The sequence below is a fragment of the Lactuca virosa genome, chromosome 2 (assembly GCF_052849685.1).
Source record: "Lactuca virosa cultivar CGN04683 chromosome 2, Lactuca_virosa_CGN04683_v6, whole genome shotgun sequence".
In the NCBI taxonomy this organism is placed as follows: domain Eukaryota; kingdom Viridiplantae; phylum Streptophyta; class Magnoliopsida; order Asterales; family Asteraceae; genus Lactuca; species Lactuca virosa.
The window spans coordinates 269080084-269090761 of record NC_136427.1 but is presented as its reverse complement, the minus strand read 5'-3'; the positions used below and the strand labels follow the sequence as shown (position 1 = coordinate 269090761).

The 10678-nt window shown below is 36.5% G+C and overlaps 1 protein-coding gene across 1 annotated transcript; it reads right to left on the bottom strand.

Moving 5' to 3' along the window:
* Positions 1-2431: 2431 nt before the first annotated feature.
* LOC145158498 (uncharacterized) lies at positions 2432-4824 on the bottom strand. The gene is made up of 4 exons (XM_079077389.1): positions 4507-4824; positions 3963-4431; positions 2853-3272; positions 2432-2784 (listed from the first exon to the last, which is right to left on the bottom strand). Exons 1-4 carry the CDS (start codon positions 4822-4824, stop codon positions 2432-2434), a joined length of 1560 nt encoding a protein of 519 aa, XP_078933515.1.
* Positions 4825-10678: the final 5854 nt, after the last annotated feature.

Sequence of the window (10678 nt, the reverse complement as noted above, 5' to 3'; positions counted from 1 at the left end):
AAGAATCTATGAATAGGAACTTAACAAAATAATGGAGTTATATAGTAGATGTACCTGAATTAGAGTCACACAACTTGAGTTTACTATCTCTAAGATCTTTCAGGTAGTCTAGGAAGCTTCGCATCCAATGCCCCTTCAATTTGCAATAGAAACACATGGACCTTTTGGGATTAGCACATGGAACTATCTCGGAATTAGCCTTTCTCTTTACCATATGGTCAAATGGTTTGACTTTGGCCGATCATTTTCCGTTAGGAAGAGAAACCTTTTCTGGACTACCAATATTGCCATTGTCAATGTCCATGGAAATTTGGGAGACAGATCCTTCAAACATATTTTCTTGACTTATGCTCTTAAGCATTTCTGCTTCAGCAGCAATCAACATATATGTTAGATCAATTAAGGTCACGACGTGGTCCCTCATATAGTAGTCTTTAATGAACTAACTATATGATTTAGGAAGCGAAACTAGAACCAAGTCCATGTCCAGCTCCCTTAGGAAAACGACACCCAACATCCCCAATTTGTCAACGTGCGATTTATTTTTCAGAACATGCGGACATACAGACTTTCCATCTTGATGCCAACATGGCTCTAGTAACTTCGTACTTTTTCAATTTGAAGAAGACATGACTTAGGGAGAGTCACCGGAGGAGGTGGAGGAAGAGTTGGAGAAGCATGATTTCCAGTTCCACCATTGCTTGAATAAGGGAACATTTTTTCACCATGATCAACATGTGGAAGATCATCTTCAGAAGGAAAAACATTTCCAAAAGAATAAGGAAGACCATTGTTGTCAGAACTTGACATCTATAATAGGAGAAAACATAATTAAAGTTAGTTGATTTTAATCCTTAATTATTAACCTGAAAAATTTAAATTAAGACTAGGATCCATATTTTCGATTCGAATTCTGAAGAGGGATGCCGTAATCAAATTCGAATCTATTTTAGGTAGGTAAATCAATTACCAATTTCAATCTTATTGAAACTCCTAGATCTTTTGAGATTCATTGAACTATTCAATGACATGTTTAATCACGATTATGCTCTCACTTTGCGACTGGGATGCCGAGGATCACAAACGAGATGTGAATAACCATGCAAATTAGCTTGGTACTCTCGATGTCATTTATCATCTGAAATTAACGTACTGGTTAACCACACACGCTCCATTAATTCAATGATAATTTACGAGACACCCATTGCCAATAATATTAGTCCCGTGTTAGTGTGTCGGTTAACCACACACGCTCCACTAACGACTAATAAGGTGCAATGTGCAATTTCATGGGTTAGCATCAAATTCACATTTTTTCTAAAGTAACTAAGAATGAGATTTTGGAAAATGGATTAGTTACTTTATCATTATACTTTTAATGAGAATTAATTGTCCTATCGAACCCGTTCGGCCAACGACCCTCCACCATACAAGAGAGCGGTGGGTAAGAATGGATACCTAATGACGGTCATTTTACAAGCCGCTTCCTTAAACTCTCCTTATAGTATGACTTCGTGAATGAGGCGTACTAGCGGTTCGACTGACTTGTCTTATATATATATAGTAATATTAAACTTTTAATTCTACATATAATATAAGGGTGTATTTTAAAACATTTTAAAACAGCAAGGGTTTAATCATTTAATAAATTAAACTTTTTAACTTAATTAAATTTAAACAAATTATGGATTTATTAATTATCCTTTAATTAATCAAGTAATTAAATTAATAATGAGATCCAGAAAGATGTAATTTAGGGTTTACATTTTAAATTTCAAAAATTAAACTTTTAATTTAAATCTCAAACAACCCTAAATTAACATTAATTATTAACTCCAATTAATAATTAAATGAATTATTTAGTAACCAATAATGGATATATTAATTATCCTTTTACTAAACAATTAATTAAATTATTAATCATATCCATAAGGATAATTATAATTAAATAAAATTAACCTTATCCAATTCATAATTATATCCTAACATTTAGGTATTAATTGATTATCTAAGGGGTCGTTTGATAGTTGCTGACTGGGTTAGAGCTGACTGGGTTAGAAGCTGACTGGGTTAGAAATGCTGACTGAGTCCATATCTGACTGAGTTTATATTGTTTGATTATTTATCTGAATGGTTGTGCTGAATGAAAAAATGACCATATTACCCTTGTGTTGTCTCTTGTGCGGGATAAAAGAATTATAAAAACACAATTTATCATATAAAATCCAAATTAAACATACATCAATTAAAATCCAAATACAAAGTGTAGTACAAAATCCAAATACACATTGTCATACATAATAAAAAAGTACACCATTTAACGTGAACCATTTGAAAGTAACTGATTAGCAATCTGGTCACGCAAAGTAGTCATATAGTCAACGACTTCTGAACCCCATTCTATGCCTTCTATGTTTTGGCCCTCACTTCCTCAACCACCCACATTAGGAGTAACCATAGTGTTTTGTTCAAAGTTCGTAAATAATTCATCTTCAATATCGTATTTCCTTATAAAATTATGGACCGCAACACAAGCAATGACTATGTCTCTTTGCACTGGAAAAGGATAAGGAGCCATTTGTTTTAAAATTGGAAATCCCGCCTTCAATACACCATAAGCACGTTCAATGATATTTCTAAGTTGTGCATGAGCATGATTGAACCTTTCTTCCTTAGTTAAAGCTCTGTTTCTTCGAAAATCGGCTAACCAATACCTAGTATTGCGGTAGGGAGCCATAAATCCATGGGTGTTGGTGTATGCGGCATCACAAAGGTAATATTTATCTGTAGATGATTGACAAATGTATCATATAAATAATATAGATAATAAAACGTATAGTAAAGTTACAAACCTGGTGGAGGGAATGGAAATCCGGAAGTCGGGTTAAATGCAACTTCTTTCAAAACTTTAGAATGATGTGCTATGCCCTCCCATCCGGCCCATACAAAGGTGAATATCACATCAAAATTACAAATTCCAATTACATTTTGATAACATTCACCTTTTCCTCTTCCCCTATAACGAGTTTGTTGATCAACAGGCACAACTGCATGTATAAGTGTTCCATCTAGTGCACCTATTGCTCCGGGAAATATGTGCATTAGCCGTCTATGTCGTTCTGAGGTATTTCTTGTTGGATTAGACGAGGTTGGTACTATAACTTCTCGTGCAAAACACATCATTGCACGTAAGACCTCATGAAAACATTGATGAATCGTTTGTGTGGAGTGATAAAATCTTTCTTTAACGGCTCGAAAACGTTCATTATGTCCTATAACATGTAAAAACATAGCCATCTTCTCTTCAACGCTTATCGTCCTACTACATTGCAACCAATTTCTTTGTGTAAAGTGATTGCATAATAGTACAAATGCATCTTGTGAAAGACGTATCATATCGTAACATTGTATAGGACATCCGTGTATCAAATCTTGCGTATACACATACCCCTTTGCTACCTGTTCACTACCTCTTATTCTTTTAATTATTCTTTGCCTTTGTCGGACCAACATCAACCAATACCACGAGAATATAAGGAAATATAAAAACTCACCTTCTTTATCCATGTGTCATGTTAGATGTCAAATACAAATTACATAACAATCAATAACATAACAATCAATAACATAACAATCCATAACATAACAAACCGTAACATGTAAAAACTAAAAGCATAACATTCCATAACATATAAATTCATATAACACAACTGCACCTAAGAAAACAATCCAAAACATAACTAACCCATAGAATACTAATGCCAAACAATGGACCATAACATACTAAAGTCAAACAATGAACCATAACATACTAAAGTCAAACAATGAACCATAACATACTAAAGTCAAACAATGAACCATAACATACTAAAGTCAACCAACTAATCCAAACTTTCTTCCCGCATTTGTTACCCACGACCCACAAGTTGACAAGTTAAGGCGTAACCAAATTTTCCTATTACCAGCACTTTCAGCAAATAACATAAGAGCAATGGTGTATTTCGGATCATATTCTCCCCACTCCAAGCTTGTCAACTTCACCATACAAGCATCCATCTCCTTGTCAAGATTATTTGCTTCCGTGAATGCTTGTGCAGCCTTGATAATTTCTTTTCCAACTTCTTTCAACTCATCATCAAGTGTGGTTTCTTTAGGACCATTTTGTTTGCCCCCCTTGTTTTTTGTCCGCCCAGATGATTCCTCACTAGTAGGTTGAGGTACTGTTGAGCTTGGGGTATCTGCATGAGGTGTTGGCTCATCCATCTTTGTATCCTCAAAATCATGTGTACTGAAGGTTTCATTGGGATGAGGTAGTGTCGAAGATGGCCCCCAACTATGAACACCGGTCGAGGTCGCCCCATCAAATAGTTGGGTACAAAGTTCAGGGCAAGGGAGGGGTGCATTTCTCAGCTTATCTACATACTTGTTCAACTGTTTGAAAATTTAATAAATATTATTAACATAGTTAAAAAAATAATCTAATTTAAAAAATATGTATATATGTACCTTCGCTTCCGCTTCCCATTCTTCATTAGTCATGTTAAAAGAATTCGTTATGGGATTATAAATATTTCTTGTTTTGTTTTTAAGTTTTAACCACACTGCATACTTTGCTTTTAAATAGTCGTATCGGTTTTTCATTTGTTTTTTCTCGACAATAAAATTATGATCTGTTTTCAATTTCTCCGCGACCACAGCCCATGAGCTTGCTTTTAGGCCACTACCCTCCCGACCATTGCTTGTTAATTCTTGTATACATGCTTCCAAAAAAGTTTTGTACACCAATTCCGACTTCCAACTAACCCTAATTCTTTTATCTGTCATGTCTATTGTAAAAAGGGAAAAAAATAGCTAATCATCCACATAACACACATTTACAAATAAATCAAGCATAAATTTTAACAGCATATACAACATAAATTTTGATTTCATACAAATAAATTTTAATCTCAGGCAGATTTAGAGTATTATAAGGGCATGCAAATGAATACCCTTGGCTAATTACTAAAAGTATTGATTTTCTATTGAAAAAAAAATATTTAATATAGTATATTTTAAGAATGCATACCCTTTCCAAATTAATTGCATAGCCAAATAAAAACTTCAATCTAAGAAAACGGAAACTTGGCCTGACAAACTTCATTTGAGGTGATTGACGCTTTTTAGAAAAAAATAGTAAATACTTATACTTATAATTAATAAAAACTAACAAACACCAAAATTAAAAATCTCACAAATCCTAAATTCCTAATCACAAAGTGTAATTTTCTCTCATTATTAAATAAATCACAAAAAAAAAGTAGAAGCAGTAGCAATAAACCAGAAAAATTGTTTATCACAGAAGCAATAAACCAGAAAAACTGTGTTTTGATTCCAAGAAAACGTATCAGTTGGAAATAGGATACACGGGTAAATTTGTCAACATTGTAATTGATAAGGAATTGAATCAAGATACATACAGTTTACCTAAAGAATTGAAAATCTTTTACTTGCCGATTTTAATATACACCCTGGAAATTAGTTTCATGTGATTTGGTCATCCAAACACATTTAAGAAAGGAATTTATTTTCCAATTCCTCCTAATTCATCCGGAATCTAGTGAACAAAACGGGGCCTAAGCATATAACACTTTCTTATCTTAACAAAATTCACAGGATCAAATATGATTATAAGTTTTTAGTCCAAGATTTGGGTGTAACCTATTAGTATTAAATTTCTCTTGGGCATTTTGTCAAACACATTGTGTGCACAACTTATCTCCTCCCTTTTCTAGCAGATTTTAGAGTGCCATTGCTTCAAAAATAGATTTACGAACAGATGCAGATTCAAGACCATCTGAAACAAGACAATGGAATCAAATCAAGCTTCGAAATCTTCAAAACCAGTAGATTGAGAGCACTTGGGTAAATTCATAAAAAAAGCAAAAAAAAAACATTGCAGAAAACATTACCTGCAGTAGAGATGTGTGGTCGTCGCCGGTGCAGAGGAGTCGCCGGCGTTGTGTAATCGTCGCTGGAGAAGATGGCACAGGAGGTGAACTCACGGTAGAAGCTGTTGGTGATGGAGGCGATCAACAACAGCAGGTGTTGGGGATAGACTTTTATCTAGGGTAAGTGGAATGGCTGACCGAGGGTAATTGGAATGGCTGACCGAATCAACTATATTTTGTAATTATCAAACAGCTGACTACTGACCGAGTCAGCAGTCAGCACTGACTGGACCCGGTAAGTTGAAATCAAACAGGCCCTAATATTACCAAAAATCGGATTATGGAAGATTTAATAAAAGATAATTACCGAATATTAATCAAATAAATCAAGTTAGACAAGAAAATCCAAAATTAGGATCTGACACACAAACACGCCGTGTTGGAGGACCAACACGTCGTGTTGCAGTCTAACACGTCGAGTTCGAAGAATAGAATGGCGATTTTGTTTTCTCCTCCTTGTTCAAGTTCATATTAGTATCAATTCAATAGAAAACTAAGCCTAGGCTCTGATACTACTGATGAGTTTTGAGCAAAACATACAATCCTATGTGTGCATGCAACCCTAATTGAAGATCTACGTTTTCTCTAATTGAACATACAATAATGAACAAAAAAGTATAAACCTTAGATCCCTAGTGTATAATCGAAATTAACATAATAGGGGTTATAATACATACCTTTAAGATTGTTATTGTAAACAATCTTGAATCCTTGCTTGATATACCTTTGGTAGCAAGCGTCACAAGTGTCGCGCCTCTAATGGTTCACAAACAAACTCAAGCGACCAAGGAAAACTAAAGAGAAAGTAGTAGAAGAGAAATTTCAGCCCTTAGGCTCTTAGAGGAATCATTTTCGAAATCTAACCCTATGGAGGGTTTATATAGGTGTTAGGAAGGTAATAGATAAGACATCTGTATCCAAGATAACCCTAATCCCTTAACTTCCTCCATAAGGCATCCAAGGTACCCTTAGGGCCCAAGGAAACCCTAGAGATGCTCTAGATTTCGTTCCCCCCTCATTAGCGTGGTTCTAGAATTGTCCAATTCTCAACTATTGAACATTGTCACCTTTAGTCCCTACAGTTTTAATTAATTCCTTTAACCCCAGCCCGACTGAAAGCGGAAGTTATCTCTGTCGGTCTGAAAGTCGGCGTCACTGTATCCTGTCACTCTCAAGTTATCACTCCCACCAAGTGTAAGGACCCAATCCATAATCCTTTGCAGATACTTAAGAATGTTCTTCACTGCGGTCCAATGAGCTTTACCCCGGTTCCCTTGATATCGGCTAACCATGCTCAGCGCAAAAGCCACATCAGGGCGAGCACATGTCATAGCGTACATGATCGAGCCAACGGCGGAAGCATATGGCACTCGACTCATTTCCGCTATCTCGGCATCGGTACTCGGACTCTGATTCTTACTCAGCTTGGTATTTCTTTGGATTGGCAGTTCCCCTTTCTTGGAATTCTCCATGCTAAAACATTTCATCACCTTGTCGAAGTAAGTACTTTGACTAAGTCCTATTAGTCTCCTACTTCTATCTCTCAATATCCTTATCCCCAGAATATAAGCAACTTCTCCTAGATCCTTCATAGCGAAACACTTCCCAAGCCAGGTCTTAACTTCCTGCAATGTCGGGATGTCATTTCCTATGAGCAGTATGTCATCAACATACAAAACTAGAAAGCTAACTATACTCCCACTAGCCTTGACATATACACATGACTCATCCTCGCTTCTCGAAAATCCAAACTCTTTGACTTTCTCATCGAAACAAAGATTGAGTCTACGAGACGCTTGTTTTCATCCATAAATGGATTTCTCAAGCTTGAACACTATATTGGGGTATTTGGCATCCACAAAACCCTCTGGCTGACACATGTAAACATCTTCAGCCAGCTTCCCGTTAAGGAAAGCGGTTTTGACATCCATCTGCCAAATTTTATAATCATGAAACACAACGATAGCCAACATAACTCTAATAGATTTGATCTTGGCCACTAGTGAGAAGGTCTCATCATAGTCAACCCCTGGGGTTTGAGTAAAGCCCTTCGCAACCAATCGTGCCTTGAACATATGCACTTTACCATCCATGTCAGTCTTCTTCTTGAAAATCCACTTGCACCTGACCGTCTTACGACCTGACACATTGTCAACCAAGTTCCAAACTTGATTGTCATACATGGACTGAATCTCGCTGTCCATTGCCTCTTTCCATTTTGCAGAGTCTGGGCCCGCCATGGCTTCGTTGTAGTTGTTAGGTTCATCCAAATTTATCAGTGTAGTACCATTGATAAACGTATCACCTTCAGCTCTAATATGGAAACCATACAACACAGGTGGAACACTAACTCTACTCGAACATCTTAGAGGTAAGGACTCGTCAATTGGTTCAACATGAATTTCTTCCTCAAGTTGAGCGCTAGTGTTAGAGGTTCCTTTATCGCTTGACTCTTGAAGCTCTTCAAGATCAATTTGCCTCCCACTGTCCTCTTTGCATACGAGTTCTCTCTCACGGAAAACCCCTCTCCTTGCTACGAAGACCACGTTGTCACTAGGTCTGTAGAAAAGATATCCAAAAGATTTATGTGGGCAGCCGATGAAAATACACCGCTCACTGTGAGGTTGAAGTTTGTCGTGAGTCTTTCGTCTTACGAAAGCCTCACGACCCCAAACCTTGATATGTGCCAACGATGGAATCTTCTCTGTCCACATATCGTGAGGTATTTTGGCAACCTTCTTAGTTGGGACTAGATTAAGTATATGGGCGGCAGTGTCTAAGGCATACCCCCCGAATGAGATAGGTAACGAAGCTCGACTCATCATGGAACGAACCATATCCAACAAGGTTCGATTGCGCCTCTCGGCCACACCATTAAGCAGCGGTGTCCTTGGTGGCGTCAATTGTGAAACAATTCCACATTCCTTAAGATAGTCGTGGAACTCGATACTAAGATACTCACCACCCCTATCGGATCTGAGCATCTTTATCTTCCTGCACAATTGATTCTCCACTTCTTGTTTAAACTCTTTGAACTTTTCAAAGGTTTCCGACTTGTGCTTGATTAAGTAGATATACCCATATCTGCTATAATTGTCGGTAAAAGTTGCATAGAAGCGGTTAGCATCCCTTGTGATGGATCTGAAGGGCCCACATACATTTGTGTGTATGAAATCCAATAATCCTTCACCTCTTTCACAAGTACCAGTGAAAGGCGATTTAGTCATCTTTCCAAGCAAGCAAGATTCACACGTGTCATCCCACTTTAGGTCAAATGACTCCAAGACTCCATCCTTTTGGATTTGGGTTATGCGCATCTTGTTGACATGTCCAAGACGACAATGCCACAAGCATGCCTTGTCTAAACCATTAGACGAATCGATATGCAACACATTATTTCCTAAGTTGTCTAGAACCATCACAGTTTCATATACACCATTACACGGCAATGCTTCAAAATATAAAGTACCATTATATAAGGAATTTATAGAACCAATTCCATTATTAAACGAAAATCTAAAACCATGTATGTACAAACCATGAAAAGAAATAATATTCCTCGTCATTTCTGACGAGTAGCAACAATTATTCAACTCTAAACCTAACCAACTACAAAGCATTAAAGAATAAATCCCGATCTTGGTGACAGGCGACGATTTCTTATTCCCCATTATCAGGTTCATATTCCCATGCTCCACATCCCTACTTCTTCTTAGCCCCTACAAATCAGAACAAATGTGAAAACCACATCCTGTATCAATGACCCAAGAATTAGCATGTGATGAGTTATTATATTAAATAGTGTAAATACCTACGAAGGTGGGTTTTATCTTCCCATCCTTGATATCCTGCGAATACTTCGGGCAACTTCGTTTCCAATGCCCTTTGTTGTGACAGTAGAAGCACTCTGCTTCTTTTGGATCAGATGAGGGAGCAGCAGAACCACCTTTTCCTTTGGACCCACTCGAAGAAGATCCATCATGATACTTTCCCTTGTGATTCTTAGAGGGAGCTTTCCTCTTTTTCCCCTTCCCATGTCCAATAGCCAGGACTGGGCCAACAATAGTAGGAGTGGATGCGACAGCTTTGTCTTTGAGTCCACTTTCAACAGTTCTTAATAGACCTTGAAGTTTGCTCAAGGTGACTTTCTCCTTGTTCATATGATAAGTCATCTTGAACTGGTTATAGCAAGGATGTAAAGAGTGTAGGATTATATCAATCACTAAGGTGTTGTTTGTTTTTTCTGAGGCAAAATGTCTGCAGTCTGTAGACCACATCTGTAGACCTCTGCAGTAGAAGAGATGGACCAAACGTCTGCAGTCTGAAAAAATAAGACTGTTTGTTTTTTTAACATCTACGGACTACTAAAATAAACTGAAATTTAAATAAACTGATTTTTTTAAACTTCAAAGTGATTTTTTAATATTTTTATGACTTTGTTATAAATAATTAACGAATCTAGATCAACTTTTTTGTATTATTCTATAAAAAATAAAAATAAAAATGGTATGAATTAACGTATATATTTGATAAAAACCAACAAATTTGGTTGTAAAGTTATAACTAAACATTATAATTAGTGATCAAAGAATTTGATACATAAATGGATGAAATAAACTTCGATTTTTTCAATTAAATCCATTTAAAACGTACCATAAATATTTTTTCTCGAGAAATTGACGATATTG

Excerpts from the sequence above, each read along its gene's own strand:
- LOC145158498 (XM_079077389.1), bottom strand. The coding sequence starts at position 4,824 with ATGACAGATAAAAGAATTAGGGTTAGTTGGAAGTCGGAATTGGTGTAC. Across the intron at positions 4,432-4,506 it reads AATGGGAAGCGGAAGCGAAG|TTGAACAAGTATGTAGATAA; the intron begins GTACATATATAC and ends ATTTTCAAACAG. Across the intron at positions 3,273-3,962 it reads GTTATTTGCTGAAAGTGCTG|GACATAATGAACGTTTTCGA; the intron begins GTAATAGGAAAA and ends TACATGTTATAG.